Source organism: Megalobrama amblycephala, linkage group LG24 (assembly GCF_018812025.1).
Source record: "Megalobrama amblycephala isolate DHTTF-2021 linkage group LG24, ASM1881202v1, whole genome shotgun sequence".
Taxonomy (NCBI): Eukaryota; Metazoa; Chordata; class Actinopteri; order Cypriniformes; family Xenocyprididae; genus Megalobrama; species Megalobrama amblycephala.
The window spans coordinates 17,079,636-17,098,203 of record NC_063067.1 but is presented as its reverse complement, the minus strand read 5'-3'; the positions used below and the strand labels follow the sequence as shown (position 1 = coordinate 17,098,203).

Here is an 18,568-nt window from a genome sequence, read left to right as displayed (position 1 = left end):
CTTCAACAGGTTGAAGGTTCAAATTGCAGTTTCAAAGCAGCTTCAAAGGGCTCTACACGATCCCAGACGAGGAATAAGGTTCTTGTCTAGCGAAACGATCTGTCATTTTCTAAAAAAACAGAAATGCTCGTCTCACACTAGCTCTGCGATGCTCCACGCATTACGTTGAAAAGTCACGCGTGACCAGAGGTTGCGTTAACCGAAATTTATCCGTCATTGACGGAATTTTTTTTATCAATGACGGAAAAATCTGAAGGCTGTCCGTCACGCTGACAGATTACACTGAGGGTGATCTATTGTAAATTGTAACTGTCAGTGGCGTACCGCAAGTCTGTGAGGCCCCCCCGCAAAGAATGAGATGGGGCCCCTCCCACAAGCAGTGATGTCATGTGTTAAAATTTGTTGTGCACCTGCGTCCATCTGCCCCACAGTTTACAAAAACTGATTTAACAGTGAATCATGTGGTGAATTATCATTGCATTGATTCATTTGATGTTATTATCGAATAATATTATCCTAGCTATAGCCTATATGATAGGCCTATATAATGTTTAGTGATTTTGATATCGTAGACTAAAATACCGGCAGGAATCTGGATTCAGAACAAAAATGATAACTGGGAGATGTTTCTTTCTTTTACAGTTATTCGCCGAGTTTAAATTAATGTTTGAGACGTTTCAGAAAGATTCTCGCAGAGAGAAAAAAGTAGACCATTTGTAGTCTTGCACTAATCTGTAGGCTATCGCCAAAAATGACGGAAGGCCTGTTTAAAGTTGTTTCAGCTGTCATGAGGAGAAAATCCATCAGAACGCGCCGGCGCATTCGTCGGCCAGAGGGATAAAAATGTAGCCAATTTAGTTTCATATATATTTAAATATTGGGCTATTGTAAGATTTTGTAAGATGTCACCAATGTTGATTATGAAAAGTGAATAGCATGACGGATGCGCAATGTCGGGAGACATATGCAGCGGGTTAGACATAAGTTTGACCACTTCATTAAGTTTTGTTTTATAGTAAGTCTTTCTTTAAAGTGAATTTCGTTTTGTAGAAATTGTATCTTAATTTCAATCAATGTTTCATCAACCAATTGCCTATATTTAATAAATAGGAAGAAAACCAAGAACGTCGGGTGTGGAATGGATTGTGTAACAAACGAACTCATGTTTTTATTACATTTCTTTATTACTTTATGTCTTTATTACTTAATTAATTGATAAGATATTTTTGGTCTAACAGTATATTTTAGCTGGTCTAAATTCTAAGTTAGACACAAATTTGCGTATAGGCGTGTATATAAGGTTCCCTTCTAGACAAGCGCGTAAATTGCTGTTTCGGTAATTTCGATCGGTGCATCAAATGATGTATAGGCAACAAATTCATGTAGTTACAGTAAAAGAATAAAGAAATAACTAGACTTATTGGCTAGCTACTTTGGAAAAGAACTTAAGCATTCCGAGCTGACCATATCAGAGCTGGATGGGGTAAATATAGTTTGGGCAATATATAATAATATAAATAACAATAATAATGGCAATGCACTATTTATTTGCTCGGCACACATGTAACAGTAACACAGCGCATAAAGCTTCGTTGTCTTGGCTACCTTACAAACGGCGATGAAAAGGAATTTTCATTTTGTGGTATTTTGCACTATTTTCTATGCCTGCTTGCACTTTTGGGCTTCATTTGCTTTATTTTCATCTTTAGAATTGAGTTCGTTCTATATAAAGTGTCTAGTCTTCTGCGACGGGGCCCATCATAGGGTGGGGGCCCCACGCACCGCGGGGGCTGCGGGGGTGTCCCGTACCACTGGTAACTGTAATTCACACCCCTGCGTTGGTGGCGAGGCGCTCCAGACGCAGAGCTTTCCAGAACAAAAATAATGGCACGAATCTTTTGTTTATAACGCACAGGCGAGTAAGAAGCTAAAGCCACATAAAGAGCGCCAAAATGTTTTATTGCTGAATCAGTGTCGGCGTTCCATATCAAAAGCAAAGATGAAGTTGACATTGACTGAAAAGGCTCCTCATCTCCTCATGGACGCTCTCCTCATCTCCTCATGCCTAGAGAGAGAATGCACAATTCATTCGGTTTATTCTACATAAACAGAGTTGCCTATTTCTTTTCGTTTTGAATTATTTCGTTTTCGTTAAAGTAGATATTTCATGCTTTCTATAGAGATATTTCTCATGTCTCTGAGGCAAGCAACCGCTGAGTTTCGGTTCATTCATGTAAGACGCGTTCCAGTTCACGCGCCAGTGATCGCACCCGCGCCTCCATGTCATGATTATATTTTCTACTATATTTGCTTCTTATTTATTACATCCAGGAAATTGGTTGATGAAACATTGATTAAAATTAAGATACAATTTTTACAAAACGAAAGGCTTTCTACAAAACAAAACTTTATGAAGTGGTCAAAATCATGTCTGACCCACTCCATGCCTCCCGATATACTGCGCATCTTATGATGCATCTTACTCATGCTCTTCATTTTTCATAAACAAATAGATGAATGAATTTAAAACATAACATAGGACTATTTAAACATAAATATGAAACTACTTTTCTTTAATGGCTACCAACACGTAGCCTATAGTAGCCTACAGTACAGATACATTTCACGTGTGAATTACCAATTCAAATGTGAACAAAAATAAAAGCAATTAAATGTGTTGTTGTTATTATTATTATTAAAAGATGAAAATTAAAATGACGGGTAATAATAGATTATGACGGATTTTTTACGACCCTGTCCGTCAAAATGACGGACAAAGTTACAGTCTAACGCAACCTCTGCACGTGACATAGGTGGAAGTACCGCGGTAGGGCGAAAAACGTAAACATATTTTCTCCTCCAACTTCAAAATTGTCCGATATCATTGTTTTACCTTTTTTTTCCACAGAGCAGTGCAAGACAAGCATTTGTGGTTTAAAAAGTATATAAATTTTTATTTTTTTCTGAAAATGACCGATCGTTTCGCTAGATAAGACCCTTATTACTCATCTGGGATCGTTGAAGCTGCTCTGAAACTGCAATTTGGACCTTCAGCCCGTTGAACCCTGGTCAAGTCCACTATATGGAGAAAAATCCTGGAATATTTTCCTCAAAAACCTTAATTTCTTTTCGACGCAAGAAATAAAGACATGATCATCCTTGGATAACATGGGGGTGAGTAAATTATAAGGAAATTTTCATTCAGAAGTGAACTAATCCTTTAAACAATGACTGTCCATTATTAAGACCCTTAGCATGAAAATATTTCACTGTCTAATCAACTTTGTCATCCAGAGCCTTTCTGAATGATGTACTATATTCTGTCTTTGATGTGCTGTTTTGCGGTTGCTTTCCTCTGTTTTTAAACAATGTCATATTTGTTTCTTCTCAGTTCCTCGCATGAACGGTCACTCGAAATCGGAACGCGTGAATCGTGACTCAGCTGTTGGCTATGACAGTGCTTCGGTGATAAGCAGCGAGCTGGAATCCAGCTCTTTTATTGACAGCGAGGAGGATGAGGATGCCAGCAGGTCAGACATCCATTAGTGTTTCATTTCCCAGGAAAAAATTAATTTGAATTTGTTTGGCTCAGAGTGAATGATTCATTTCCTTTTAAACAATGACTGTCCTTATTTACCCTGTGGCTTGATAACATTTCAATATCTAATTTAATTTGTGAAGCTGGCCAAAACGTAATATGAATGTTATATTTAAAATAAAATTAGAAGTATGGTTTGTCAATCGATTTTGAATTTTTATTTAAAAATCAATTTAATCATTTTTTTCATAGTTAGTGCATTTATGGCTGATATTAAAATTCTGCATTTTTAATAAAATAAAAATAAAACACTAAATGTTTTAAATGTTACAAGTAAATTATCACAATATAATAATGCACAGTATGAAGATGGATAATCATTTTAAGATTTGATAAAGATTACACTTAACAGTGTAATTAAATTCTCAATTTATTAAATTCTGTTTATTAAATTAGAAAATAATTCGAAAAAAAACTAAAATCAACCTAAATAAATTAAAATAAATCTCTTATGTTATATTATTATATTTTAACTTTGCGGTTGCTTTCCTCTGCTTTTAAACAAAGCAAATATCCATTAATTCTTAAAAAAAAAAAAAAAAAAAATCACACTTTTATGCACTAACATGCACATTAGTCCTCCTCTGGTGTTCGAATGATCTTCTCATTGGGTTTTATTTTTAAATTAATTATCTGTAAAGCATCTCTTAGTCAATTTTCTGAGAAGCTTTTTATGTGTTTGTGTGTGTGTGTAACATCTTGACCTCTGCCTGACTTCCACAGACTTAGCAGTTCAACCGAGCAGAGCTCTTCATCACACCTAATGCGTAGACACAAACGCAGGCGACGAAGACAGAAAGTCACCAAAATGGACAGGGTGAGAACATGTAGGGAAACACGTATCTACACATTAGTGTTTGATCTGTACTAATCTTTTGTATGTTCTCTCGACAGTCCTCATCCTTTAGTAGTATTACAGACTCCACAATGAGCCTCAACATTATCACAGTCACTCTCAACATGGGTAAGAACTTAGTTCACTCCCTTCCTTTTCCCATCATTCATCCCTGTGCCTCCCCTCTCTTCTCTATCTGTCCACTCCACATGCTTAATAAACTAAACCTCCTGTTGTTCAAGGTCTAGTGTGCACAGTGTGCTCTAAATATAGCCCTCAGATGAACACATAATTGAAAACAGCCTTATCTCTATTTTCCACAGAAAAGTACAACTTCCTTGGCATCAGTATTGTGGGTCAAAGTAATGACAGAGGAGATGGAGGCATCTATATTGGCTCCATTATGAAAGGTGGAGCAGTGGCGGCTGATGGCAGGATTGAACCTGGAGACATGCTGTTACAGGTGAAGGGATCAGCAGTGTGGAAACACTTTCAATTTTTAGGAAGATTAAAAATGTTATAATGTGCATTAAAATAATTGCCAATATCCACAATGTTACTTAAAGGGATAGTCCATCTAAAAATGTAAGATATTTGAAAGAAGATATTTGGGAAATTAAAGACGATTAACTTTCTATGAAACGTGATATCACCAGGAAAATCACCTTAAATATATAATTGTGCAACTAAACTTATTAATTTACACTTAACATGATTCCGTTAACAGAACTGAAACTGGCTTGTTATTGTAAGTCTCTTCTGTTTTTTAGTTTCTAAATGCACTTTTGAGGGATTGTTTAGTTGGGTCACCTCCCTGTATTGTTGACTTTATTGTGCTCCTCTCCCTTTCCTTCCTCCTGAAGGACCTTGTGGTCATATCTGTTGTCATTTACCGAAGTGGACAGTATGGTGCTTTCAACTCTTTTGTCATTTATTTACATAACAAGGGGTTTTTCCTCAGCCTGGTGATCTCAGATTCTGATTAGAGACTGTAATGTTAATGATCCTGTTTTATTAGGTGAATTTTGGTCAGTGGTGTCATGAGATACAGTATCATATATGTAAACAAACATCATTCAGCTTGGTAGATTGAGACATTGGCTCAGTAACGCTGTTGTGCTTTTATAAAGCCATTCTTTTGAAGGATTAAAAATGAAAATTCTGTCTTTATTTACTCACCATTTTGTTCCAAACTCATTTGACTTTTTTTTTTTTTTCTTCAATGGAACGCAAAAGAAGATATTTTTTGATAATGTCCTGGTCACACTTTTTTCCATGCAATTACTATAAAAGTGCACTACTACAAAAGTAGTCCATATGCACTATTTTATATGATATCTTTATGTGAAGTTGTTGTTGACTTTTAGATTTTGTTCATTTTTTGTGTTCCAATGAAGAAACTAACAGTCATGATGACTTTGTTGCTTGTCATCATGTGAGTTTGGAAAAAAAGGTGGGTAAATAATAAAATTGGTGTACAATCCCTCAAATATAAGCCTCAAATAAAAATATATCGATTGGTGAAATAAGTGTTATTGTATCAATAACAACAACAACATCAACATTAACAATTTATTATGCTGCATTCACACGGGCATTGGCGTTAAAGAATTAGTTAATAATAATAATAATTAAATTTATTGTCATTGTTAAATACAACAAGATTACATTAGAGCATCAATCGATTTCATGAAGTGCAAAAGATCTACAATAGCACAGTATATAACCCGGACAACATGTGACAAACAAGGAGAGATGGATAGATAAACTCTAGTAACCCGAAAAGTGTGTATAGTTAAGTGTGCTGCAGCAATGCAAAGTCCAGATTTTTATTTATTGCAGTTATTGGAAGATGGTGCATGATAACAGAACAATACAACAATGAATGAAAATGAAAATTAGCCCAAGCTTTACTCACCCTCAAGCCATCCTAGGTGTATACGACTTTCTTGTTCCTGATGAACATAATCAAAGAAATATTAATAAATATCCTGATGCATCCGAGCTTTATAATGACAGTGAATAGGGTTCACAAGTATGAGCTGAAGAAAAGCTTCCATCCATCATAAATATGTGCTCCACACAGCTCCGGGGGGTTAATAAAGGCCTTCTGAAGTCAAATGTCGAGTTTCCGCCAGATTGCCTTCTGTATTCACCGTACGCAGAAAGTGTAAACCTCTTGCAGTTCACAAAGCTTACGTTACGTCATGCACCTTCCCTATTCAACTTACGGAAAAAGTGTAACGTGACGCCAGTGTATACGGAAGGCGGTCTGGCGGAAGCTCGATATTTGACTTCATAACTTGTTTAAATATGGATATTTTTTTACACAAACGCATCACTTTGCTTCAGAAGGCCTTTATTAACCCTCCGGAGCTACGTGGAGCACATATTTATGATGGATGGATAAGGATGGAAGCTTTTTCATCAGCTCATACTCGTGAACCCTATTCACTGCCATTATAAAGCTCAGATATTTATTAATATTTCTTTAATTATGTTCATCAGGAACAAGAAAGTCATATACACCTATGAAGGCTTGAGGGTGAGTAAAGCTTGGACTAATTTTCATTTGAAAGTGAACTAATCCTTTAACATTTCTCATTTACTTTGAATGGGTGACATCATGCTGAATTGTGGGTTCCATCGCATTGCTTGCAGGAGAATTTGAAGATTTCTCAACTTTTCAAGCGCCAAAGTAGGCGTCAGCCAATCAGATCGCCTTATGCAAATTCCCTAGTGCAGACGCTAGCCAATTGCGTTCATGCAACACCGGAAAGTAATGTTATCACTATAAAGGTTGCATCAGCACAAGCTTCAGACACACACTCCATCAAACGTTGACGTCGACGCCCCGTGTGAATGCAGTGTTATAACTCCATGTTGATTTACTTTGCATAATAGTTTTGCATAAAAACTTATAATGTAGTGCTTCAAAATGATGGGAGGTTTAATTAAATTGTAATTTCCTCAGGTGAATGATGTGAACTTTGAGAACATGAGTAATGATGATGCTGTCAGGATTCTACGGGAAATCGTCTCTAAACCTGGGTGAGAGATGGTGCTACACCTGAAATTAGTGGTATACATTCAGTAAGTCATGTCATAATGCTCACATTGCCTCATGTTTCATTTGTCTTCTAAAGGCCAATAAGCCTAACGGTGGCAAAATGTTGGGACCCCTCTCCTAGAAGCTACTTCACCATCCCTAGAGGTACCTACTGCAAATCATAAACATGAAGAACCATGCTGCATTCATCTAGTTCATTTTTGTATGAGTTGTATTAACTTGGATTGTAATTACATTCTGCTTCCTTGTCTGTCCTCAGCTGAACCAGTGAGACCCATTGACCCTGCTGCCTGGATCACACACACTACAGCACTTTCTGGGCCATATCCCCATTATGGTATGATCACATTCGCATCCCATAGGAAATCATCTGTTAGTTATGTAATGGCTGATTTATCATGCTTAACGCTGTTATTTCTTCCTCATTTCACAGAGTTTGATGACCTTCCCCTTTCTGTGTCAAAAACAGACATGGCGACTATAGTAAAAGTAATGCAGCTACCAGATTCAGGCCTGGAGATCCGAGACCGAATGTGGTTAAAGATCACTATAGCCAACGCTGTCATTGGTTTGTGTTATTCTTTGCTGCGGTTGTATATTGCATGTATATTGCAAACATTTGGTTGATTTTTGGTATAATCAATGTATGTAATTGTGTTATTTTTCCTCATTCTCTGTGTTTTAGGGGCTGATGTTGTTGACTGGTTGTTCTCTCGGGTGGAGGGCTTCAAGGACAGACGTGATGCCAGAAAATATGCCAGCAGTTTGTTGAAACATGGCTACCTGAGACACACAGTCAATAAAATCACCTTCTCGGAGCAGTGCTACTACACTTTTGGAGATCTCTGCCAAAGTACAGTCAACATACATTTGAGTTGATCATACACTGTTTAAAAGTTTGGGATATTTCAATCTTTTTGAAAGAAGTCTTACATTCACCAAGGCTACATTTATTTGATGACAGTAATACTATAATATTGTGAAATATTATTACCATTCAGAATAATGTTTTCTATTTTAAAATATTTTGAAATGTAATTTATTCCTGTGATGGCAAAGCTGAATTTTCTTCAGTGTCACATGATCCTTCTGAAATCATTCTTATATTCTGATTTAGTTGCTTAAAGGTGCAATATGTAATATTTTTGCAGTCAAATATCCAAAAACCACTAGGCCAGTGTTATATATTTTGTTCACTTGAGTACTTACGATATCCCAAATGTTTCCAACTATTTGTAAATCATGAGAAAATTGCAATTTTAACCAAGGTTCCGGGACGTGTGAGGGGTCGCCTGTCAATTGTGTCATACCCGTGTTACCCTCAGTTTCCGGTTATATTTTGTAGAAACCATGGAAACACCAAAGACGCTTTAATATATTACATGTTTTAATAGACAAGGGAACAACTGTTTTGATATATTTATAGACAGAAAACTAATTATTGGTATATAGCTCAACACGTTTAGTCTTATTTTTGCGAGTACCATGCTTTACCATGCCTCAGAGAAAAACACTATTTTGTGAAGTAGCTAACATAACACAATCAGATGCAGCTTTATTTTTAGTAACAGTAATGCACAATTTTCTCCATCATACAATACGTTTTAAAATTAATTGCATGCCATTTATCAACACAAGCCATCCAGCATTTAATATGATATTCTAAAATCGATCTTACTGCAGTGTGTAACAGTGTCTCACAGCAGCCGCCGAGTGAACGCACAGAGTAACGTTATAACATCATTTTCAGCACAGTCAAATGTATCTAATATGATAAACAGAGCTGTGTTACCTCATACTCATGACCAGAAAAGCAGAAGCGGCGCCAGCGACTGTGTCATAATAAAAGCTCCGCTGCTTGTGAGGCGTGTGTTGCGCAATCGCTCCAGCGGCCTCGTTCAGCTCCCACAACACTCGGTCCTGCTCTGCTTCATACTACAGTAACGTTAATAATCGCATCCATGAACATGATTCCTATCCCAATTCTTTTGCACCGTCCGTTGAGATGAAGACCACATGTCTCAAGATTCCGCGCTCAAACTTGGCGTCAACAAGCTACGCCTTTGTTTTGAATAGGCTTCTAGTGACCTCTAGTGGAGAAAATTATTACATACTGCACCTTTAAGAAACATTTCTTGTTATTATCAGTTTTCAAAACAGTTGTGCTGCTTAATATTTTTGAGAAAACTTACTTTTTTCAGGATTCTTTAATGAATAGAAATTTCAAAACAATTTATTTGAAATAGAAATCTTTTGTGACAATATTCTTTGGGCAGCACAGTTGCTCAGTGGGTAGCACTGTTGCCTCACAGCAAGGAGGTCCCTGGTTCGAATCCTGGCTGAGCATGTTCTCCCTGTGTCTGCGTGGGTTTCCCCCACAATCCAAAAACATGCTGTATAGGTGAATTGGACATGCCAAAAATTGTCCGTAGGTGTGCATGTGGAGTCTCAAGCCATAGGGATTTTGGTGACCTACCCCAGAAAAATCATCACCAAGAAAATTCATTGGCAGTCTCGTGTATGGCGAGAGATGGCCAACAAAATCCCCAAGAGTTGGATACTACTAAAATGGTTAATTAATAAATATGTCTTTACTGACCCCAAACATTTGAACGCTAGTGTACCTTTTAAGAAGTTAATATAAGATCTGGCCAAAGGTCAAAGTTTTGCTTAGAGCCATAAAGTGTCCTTAATAATACTATAATTAAAAATGACATGAAATATCATAAATCGTTTTAATGTTATTAAAATGTGTTTGTTTTCAGATTTGGCTTCTCTCAATCTTAATGAGGGATCCAGTGGTGGCGGCTCTGACCAAGATGGTCTCGCTCCTCTTCCTCCACCAGGAACCAACCCCTGGCCCCTCGGTGGGCAGCCCTACCCCTACCCAGGTTACCCCACTCCTCCGCCAGGCTTTCCTCCTGGATACTCGGATCCCTGCCACAGTTTCCACAGTGGCAGTGCAGGCAGCCAGCAGAGTGAAGGTTTGTGTGTGAGAGAGATAGCGAGAGCGCAATAAAAGATGCATTAATGGATAAAAGGGAAAACCCCTCACTACGCACAATCCCCAGGGTTTCCGCGGGGTCTTAAAAAGTCTTAAAAAGTCTAAAATTCTGAACTATAAATTTAAGGCCTTAAAAAGTCTTAAAAACGGCCAGATTTTCATCCGAGGTCTTAAATTTCATTTAGTCAGGTCTTAAATTTTTTTTCCCATTTCCAGAAACGCTACCTGCTGAAAGTCATTACAAAGTAGCAAAAAAGTAGCGAGTCGTAGTTCTTTCTGGGGTATATTGGTGTTGGTATACGCGGTGATAAAACTACAAATCCCGTGATAAATGCAAAACCTGCCCGCGAAATACGTCTGCGTCTCCTCAGAGTTTGTTAAAGTTCGGCTACGTGTGGAAAGACATGGCTAGATCACAGCGATTTCTGCTGTTGGTTACAAGCGGTACCCAGCTCCAGGTACGAGGCTCACTGCAAACTTTGAAAAAAAACAAAAAAACAAAAACAGTTAGGGACTAGGGAGTCTGGGTGTGAAGCGGTGTAAAGGCGCTGGAGTCACACGCCAGAGCGGAGAAACACAAGCTAGCCGCAAAATGCCTTCAGCGGACCAATTAGCCTCACCACTGCCGTCGTCCTCCTCAATGCCTGGTCCCTCCGGTCTCCAGTGCAATATCATCGCAGCTCCGTCGAACAACCTTCAGGGTACTTTTGGATCGACTGACACATCGAAAGCCGAGGTGCTTTGGATACTACACACGGTGACTACACAAACACTACTCAATTAATAGCAACAGTGAGATTAGCGATCTCTTCCAAGTGATGTTCCCTGATTCAGTAATCGCGAAGACGTTCTCTTGCGGGCCCAACAAGATCGCTTATGGCGAGATTTGGATAGGGGGAGTTTATAAAGAGGGAATTGATTCGTACTCTTACCGGGCCGTATGTCGTAATGTTCAATGAAAGCCAAAATCACACACACACACACACACGCACGCACGCGCACACACACACACACACACACACACACACACACACACACACACACACACACACACACACACACATCAGATAATCCATGTTAGATAGATAGATACTGTAATTATCCCGAGGTAACTATCTATCTATCTAAAATGGATTATCTGGTGTGAGTGTGTGTGTGTGCACGCTACATTGGTTGTTACATGGGTTGGAGTAGCCTGTTCAATCTTTATTAGGCTATTAATATGCTGTTTTGTAATGTAAATAAATATGAGATGAAATCTATTCTATTTGAGGGCAAGTTTGTTTTAGCCTATTTTCATTTTGGGCCTAAGGCTTTGGGCATTTGGCACATTGATGTGTGTGGAAGGTTACTAATGTGACTGCTTTATCTGTAAATTAAATTAATGCTTTTTCAATGACTGAATTCATTGAAATAAAATGATTTTTTCAGAATTTCTTTGATTTTAATATTTTTGGTAATGCGTCGTGTAGGTCTTAAATTTCAATCTTTATGGTCTTAAAATGTCTTAAAAAGGTCTTAAATTTGACTTACTGAAACCTGCATAAACCCTGATCCCGTGAGCTTCCTGTGTGACTTTTTCTTTCAGTTTTAGGAGCTCTCGATGATGTTAAGCAACAAAAGCAGTGCCGTATTACGTTAGTTACTACCCAAAAGGTTTTTTAGGTGGATTAGATGGAATTTATTACAGTTAAAAGGAAACCATCAGTGGGTTTATTGTAAATGTGTGTGTAGGATGACAAGGTACAATACTACGTTTTATGCAGATTGAGTTTTGCTTTCAGTACCTGAATGAAGCGATCCAGCCAGAATGACATCAGTGACACAAGACTAGTAAACCACATGCATTTTTGACGTATTAGCAGTCGATACTTGTGTAAATTTAAATAAATAACTAATGAATTAGTCAGAAATAGTTAAGCTAGAAGTAATCAAGGCCTGATGTTACATTTATAACACCCGTCCTGTAAATGAAAATTATCTATAATGTAAATGATTATATTTTATGTATAATGCTAGGCAATATAGAAAATACAGTCAAACACAAGACACATAATTAGATAAAGAATTTAGGACATACTTTAAAACCGATGCCAGACTATATGGAACCACACAACACGCATGACAGTATGGAAAATTAAATACATTTAATAAACATTAAACCCTAACGACACACTAAACAAACTTGAAAAATGCAGATTTTTTACCAAATCAAGCACATTTAACTCACTCGAAATATTGCCGATTGTTAGACTCTTGGGAGATTTGGGAGTATTTTGATTTGTCTTTATCAATGTTACATTTTTTAAGTGTTATCATTTTCCTTAAAAGTATATGAAAATGTATTGATGTAAAGAGTAAATAAGTAAATAAATAAATATATATATATATATATATATATATATATATATATATATATATATATATATATATATATATATATATATATCTGGTTTAACAGTAAGACTAAATAATGATCTCGGATGCCAACTATTTTCATTTTAATCATTCCATTTCCAGTGCATTATCATTGTCGCTGTATTCATTTGGATATTCCATATACTGTATGTGGTATGGCCAGACTTTTAAATCATTTTTATTCTGCTTATGCCACCCTTTGCATAAATATGCATGATGGATTTAGTACAGAGCTGGGAATGTGTATCAGGAATTATGCAAAGGTCGTCAAGCTAAATTACTTTTTAACACCAAACCAGCATTTTCAGGTTTGGTCGCTTCAGGAGGCATAACTTATGGTGGCATCACAGAATCTGAGGTGCAGGGTTGGGTGACGTGTCATAATTATGGTATTTCCTTTGTTTTTGCTGGCCGTCTGTAGACTGATGGAAATTTTCTCCTAGGCACAGGGAATCTGGTAAGCTTAGCACTTTCATTTAAACGCCTTTCTGCTCCACCTTTTTCCTTTTCATCTTGTTAATCCAGTGGTTTGTTGTCATATGGCATATGACTCATTAAGATGGCCATTGTGACTCCCAGCTGTGTTGCTTGTTTGTGTCTCTTGTGTGGGCATGTACAGTTTTTTACCTTCATTGTGCATGAGAATCAGACCGATTCTCATGTTTTAAAAAGTTATTTTGCAATCTACTTTTCTCTATTTGCCAAAGTCTGAATCAACTAGTTAGAGTAAAAATATTTCCATGATACTGTATAACGTGAGCTGAAGCTTATCAAATTTGGGAGTACTGCATTGACCAGAACTGTATTAACTCATTTTGACCTACCCTTTAAAACACATAACTGCCACAAAATCTATCTTATTTGTACCATATTGTTTATATGTTACTCTTGTATTGATGTTGTAAAGTAGCCTCATGGTATTGCTGTCCTTTACACCCTGTCCTAACCAGGTGTGACACAACAACACCACAGCCAATCAGAGCAGAGATAAAGAGCATAAAACTAAGAACATGTACCTTCCATGATGCCTCTAGAGACAGCATCCTTTTTTATGCTGTTCCTTGTCAGACTTAAGGAATTTGTTTTCAGCAGCCATTACTCCAGTCTTCAGTGTCAATTGATCCTTTAGAAATCAGTTGTTAAAGAAACATTTCTCTTTAATGTTGTGCTGTTGTGCTACAAGTTTTTTTTTATTTTTTTAACCATGATACATTTTTTTATAGAAAGTAAAAAAAAGAGTGAACTGTCACTTTACTGTCACTTTTGATAAATTTAACAAATTCCTTGCTGAGTAAAAGTGTTCATTTCTTTAAAGAAAAAAGAAATCTTGACCTCGAACTTTTGAACGGTAATGTACAAGAGAAATGCAGCAAAGGTACTGAAGAGGATTAGGGCCAAGCAATAATAAAAAAATAAAACCATCTCGAGATTAAAGTTGTTAAATGTCGAGAAAAAACTCATTAAATTTCAAGAAAAAAGTCGAAATAAAATGTTGAGAATAAACTCGTTAAATTACGAGAAAAAAATTGTTAAATTTCAAGAAAAAGGTCGAGATAAAATGTTGAGAATAAACTCGTTAAATTACGAGAAAAAACTCGTTAAATTTAAAGAAAAAAGTCAAGATAAAATGTTGAGAATAAACTTGTTAAATTACGAGAAAAAAACTCATTAAATTTAGAGAAAAAAAGTCTAGATAAAATGTTGAGAATAAAGTCATTAAATTACGAGAAAAAAGTCGTTAAATTACGAGAAAAAAGTCGAGATAAAATGTTGAGAATAAAGTCAATAAATTATGAGAATAAAGTCATTAAATTCCGAGAAAAAAGTAGTTAAATTACGAGAACAAATTCGTTAAATTACGAGAATAAATTCGTTAATTTAATGACTTTATTCTCAACATTTTATCTTGACTTTTTTCTCGAAATTTAACGACATTTTTCTCATAATTTAACGAATTTGTTCTCGTAATTTAACGACTTTTTTCTCGTAATTTAACGAGTTTATTCCAAACATTTTATTTCAACTTTTTTCTTGAAATTTAACAAGTTTTTTTCTCGTAATTTAATGACTTTATTCTCAATATTTTATCTTGACTTTTTTCTCGAAATTTAACGACATTTTTCTCATAATTTAACGAATTTGTTCTCGTAATTTAACGACTTTTTTCTCGTAATTTAACGAGTTTATTCCAAACATTTTATTTCAACTTTTTTCTTGAAATTTAACAAGTTTTTTCTCGTAATTTAATGACTTTATTCTCAATATTTTATCTCGACTTTTTTCTCAAAATGTAACAAGTTTTTTCTCGAAATTTAACAACTTTAATCTCGAGATGGTTTTATTTTTTTATTATTGCTTGGCCCTAATCCTCTTCCGTACAAAGGAATCAAGCAACTAACCAAATGGAAATTTGTTTGTTGCGGCCGATAGAACAGGAATTCGGTTAACATGGAAGAAACGGCTGTCATTGCTTGTCGAGTCTGGTTAGCATATGGTTTTTTGAGAAAAATAATAGTTCTTTTGTCCAAATACATTTCTTTTCCTTTTCAGGTAGCAGAAGCAGTGGCTCCAACCCCAGCGCCGGGAAAGGACGGAGATCCTCCCCTCGAGAGAAGGACCATAAGGCGCCGTGCTGTGGGGGCAGCGAATCAGAACTGGGCATGTGGGTCGGAAGGAGGGGTGAGAGGGCACCCAGTCAGCTGAGTCATCAAAGCCACAGCCGCTCTGCTGTCAGTCAAGCCCACTCCAGCCACAGCTACACTCACTCTGGGTACAGTCATGGCCAGTGTCAAAGTGTTTCGCATCATAGCCACAACTTCACCTATAGCCACGCCCCTTTCATTCAGCCCAATCATCTGACCTGTGCCCACAGTGAGAGAAGTCACGGCTCTTCCTACGGCCCGCCGGGTCTGCCCCCTCCGTACTGCCTCGCTCACCTCGCCCCCAAAGTGGCAGCAAGCAACAGCCCACCTGGGGCTCCACCCGTTCGGGAGTTAGGAAACGTCCCTCCAGAACTCACGGCTAGTCGGCAGTCTTTTCAACATGCTATGGGCAATCCTTGTGAATTTTTCGTTGATATTATGTGACAGGACAGTGCCTTCAACCCTTTCAGAGCACAAGGCCTAGTTCCCCCAGTTTGCTTCATGAATTTTTGCTACTGACGATCCCTGCACTGAGAATGCACAAACTGACTGCCCGATTTAAATTACCCAATAATGGAAATGGTCATTTACTCTAATTCATCCTCATGTTGAGTTTCTTCCTTCTGTGGAACAAAATAATCAGTGTTATTGTTAATTACAACTATAAAACTATCGTTTTCAGTAATTGAAATAAATCTGAAAAATATAAACAGTAGATTTATAAAAGAGAACATTTAAACGACTAACAGAAATGCATGTACTGAAATGATTCAAACTGAAATAAAACATGTATTAAGGCTAATATAAAAAATTAAATAAAAAAAGCACTAAAATTCAGATGAAAGCTGAAAATATAAAAATGAAACTATAATTAAAATATTAATATTAATCTTTTTTTCATATAATGAGAGTGAATATGGACTGGGGCTGTCAAGCTTTAAAATGACACACAAAAAAAAAAAAGTATCAAGTCATCCATAAGAGGAAAGAGAAGATTATCATTTTTTTGTAATGAACAGACCAAAATTCATTGTATGGCTTCGGGAGACTTAACATATAACGTTATATGTTGCATGGACTACTTTTATTTTACTTTTATGGTGCTTTTCTGTCATTTTGGAGCTTGACAGATATAACCCCCTTTCACTTCTATTATATGGAATATAACAGCCAGAATATTTAGTGTTCGAAACAACATGAGAGTGAGCAAATGACAGAATTTTCATTTTTAGGTCAACTCTTCCTTTAACGGTCATTCATTATTTAGATCAACGAAGGACACTAAAAAAGCACAACTGCAGAGTTCAATTTACACTCTGACACAAAAAACTACAATACTTCAGCAGCAAGATAACACAACTAATAAGCTTTTTAACAGGAAAGTCAGTGTATCAGACTCTCTGCTTTTTCTCCTGAGCTGCTCTTCACTTTGCACAAGTTACTAGCCAGACAACTGGCCTGACCGCTATTAACACAGTCTGTACTTTTGAACGTATCCATGCGCTGGATAATTTTTTTTCTTACACCGTTGTATTTGACTTTGCAGAGTCATAACCCTGACAATCAGACATAATAATGGCAACTGACGTCCCTAAACATTGCTGAATGTATTGTCTTGTGAGGCTACAACTCCACCAAATTCCCGCATTATAGCATGTTAAGCTATCATTAAATAAATGCTTGGATTTGTTAATGTTAGACTCATGGTTGCCAAATGTTTCCTCTAAATGTACATGATAGATTTTAAACAATAACAAACAGGTGCTTTTCATAGAGTCTGTGAACTGACTGTTCAAACGTCACCAATTGTCTTAGTATGTACCACTGTATTACGAACATCACTGTACAGTTAATGCAGTAGTCTGTTATGAGAGTGGTAGTAGGCCCTGTAAGTTAAAACATAGATGATATTTAAAGAGGCAGATAGGTTAACCAAAGTCCCTTGGCAATTAGTGAATCGTGATCTTTGTTCTAAAATAGTCGTTCATTATGGAGGAAAAGCTGTTTTTTATGGTCAAGTTTACTGGTAAAGCAGTGAGGTGTTGTCTAAGAGCTTACAGTATGTCCTTGTTTGTAATGTTCTGTTCCATGAAGTGACCTATCTGCCTGAGCCAAAACATGAAAGAGACACAACAGTTTCTGTCAAGCACTTTTGGAATATAACTTCTGGGCCCTTTAGAATGAAATGCTGATTGCAGTGAAAGCTGTTTGCTTTTTTGTTTCTTCACAAAAGAGGAATAATAAATTGTAAATAGGATAACATATATATATATATATATAAATATATATATAAAACCGAGAAAATAAATTTTATGTATTAAGAAGTGGCCAGCCATTGTCTTGAAGTTTTTTATTTTGACACACAGCTTGTTCACTCTGGGGAAATAAAAGCTGCTTTTCCACCGAACGGTTCCAGTTATATTTCCACTTGAGCTTGATTCAACACGGCACGATTCCAAACAGTTCTCCGCTAGAATGCGTGTAGTGACGTCGTCACTCAGGATTGGTCACTTATCTTTTGCCTGGCTACCAGTTTCTCTGTAGCTGCCCAAGTGCGCTATTTAAGCAAAGTAAACACAAGTTAATAATAAAATTAAAAGAAATATCTTATCAACCTCCATAATGCGGTCACTACATACATCTCCTTCCAAAGAGCTCCGTTATCAGTCCCACAGTGGAAAATAAAACAATATCCGTACCAGCTGGGCCAGATCGGTATAATATAAGTCTAAGGTGTCTCCTGAATGTGTCTGTGAAGTTTCAGCTCAAAATACCCCATAGATTTTTTTTAAATTCATTTTTTTAACTGCCTATTTTGGGGCATCATTAACTATTCACTGTTTTTTCAGCGCGCCGCCCCTTTAATTCGCGTGCTCCCTGCCACACGAGCTCTCGATTATATTACAGCGCATTTACAAAGTTCACACAGCTAATATAACCCTCAAATGGATCTTTACAAGATGTTCGTCATGCATGCTGTATGCATGCTTCGAATTATGTG

The 18,568-nt window shown here is 36.8% G+C and overlaps 1 protein-coding gene across 8 annotated transcripts in view; it reads left to right on the top strand.

Annotated features, from left to right (window-relative positions):
* The window catches only part of dvl1a (dishevelled segment polarity protein 1a), a 58,290-nt gene extending 41,296 nt beyond the window's left edge, over window positions 1-16,994 (top strand). For 3 of the 8 annotated variants that reach the window (XM_048177444.1, XM_048177445.1, XM_048177448.1), the window contains 10 exons: window positions 3,392-3,530; window positions 4,322-4,415; window positions 4,493-4,562; window positions 4,757-4,896; window positions 7,408-7,484; window positions 7,580-7,647; window positions 7,763-8,071; window positions 8,189-8,356; window positions 10,269-10,487; window positions 15,476-16,994. In XM_048177444.1, coding sequence (XP_048033401.1) covers window positions 3,392-3,530; window positions 4,322-4,415; window positions 4,493-4,562; window positions 4,757-4,896; window positions 7,408-7,484; window positions 7,580-7,647; window positions 7,763-8,071; window positions 8,189-8,356; window positions 10,269-10,487; window positions 15,476-16,011 — 1,820 coding nt within the window. In that variant the 3' untranslated portion in view covers window positions 16,012-16,994. Of the gene's footprint in view, window positions 1-3,155; window positions 3,175-3,391; window positions 3,531-4,321; window positions 4,416-4,492; window positions 4,563-4,756; window positions 4,897-7,407; window positions 7,485-7,579; window positions 7,648-7,762; window positions 8,072-8,188; window positions 8,357-10,268; window positions 10,567-12,060; window positions 12,839-13,346; window positions 13,383-15,475 lie in introns of those variants that run through there. The other 5 variants (XM_048177446.1, XM_048177447.1, XM_048177451.1 and 2 more) reach the window with 4 other exon arrangements.
* Window positions 16,995-18,568: the final 1,574 nt, after the last annotated feature.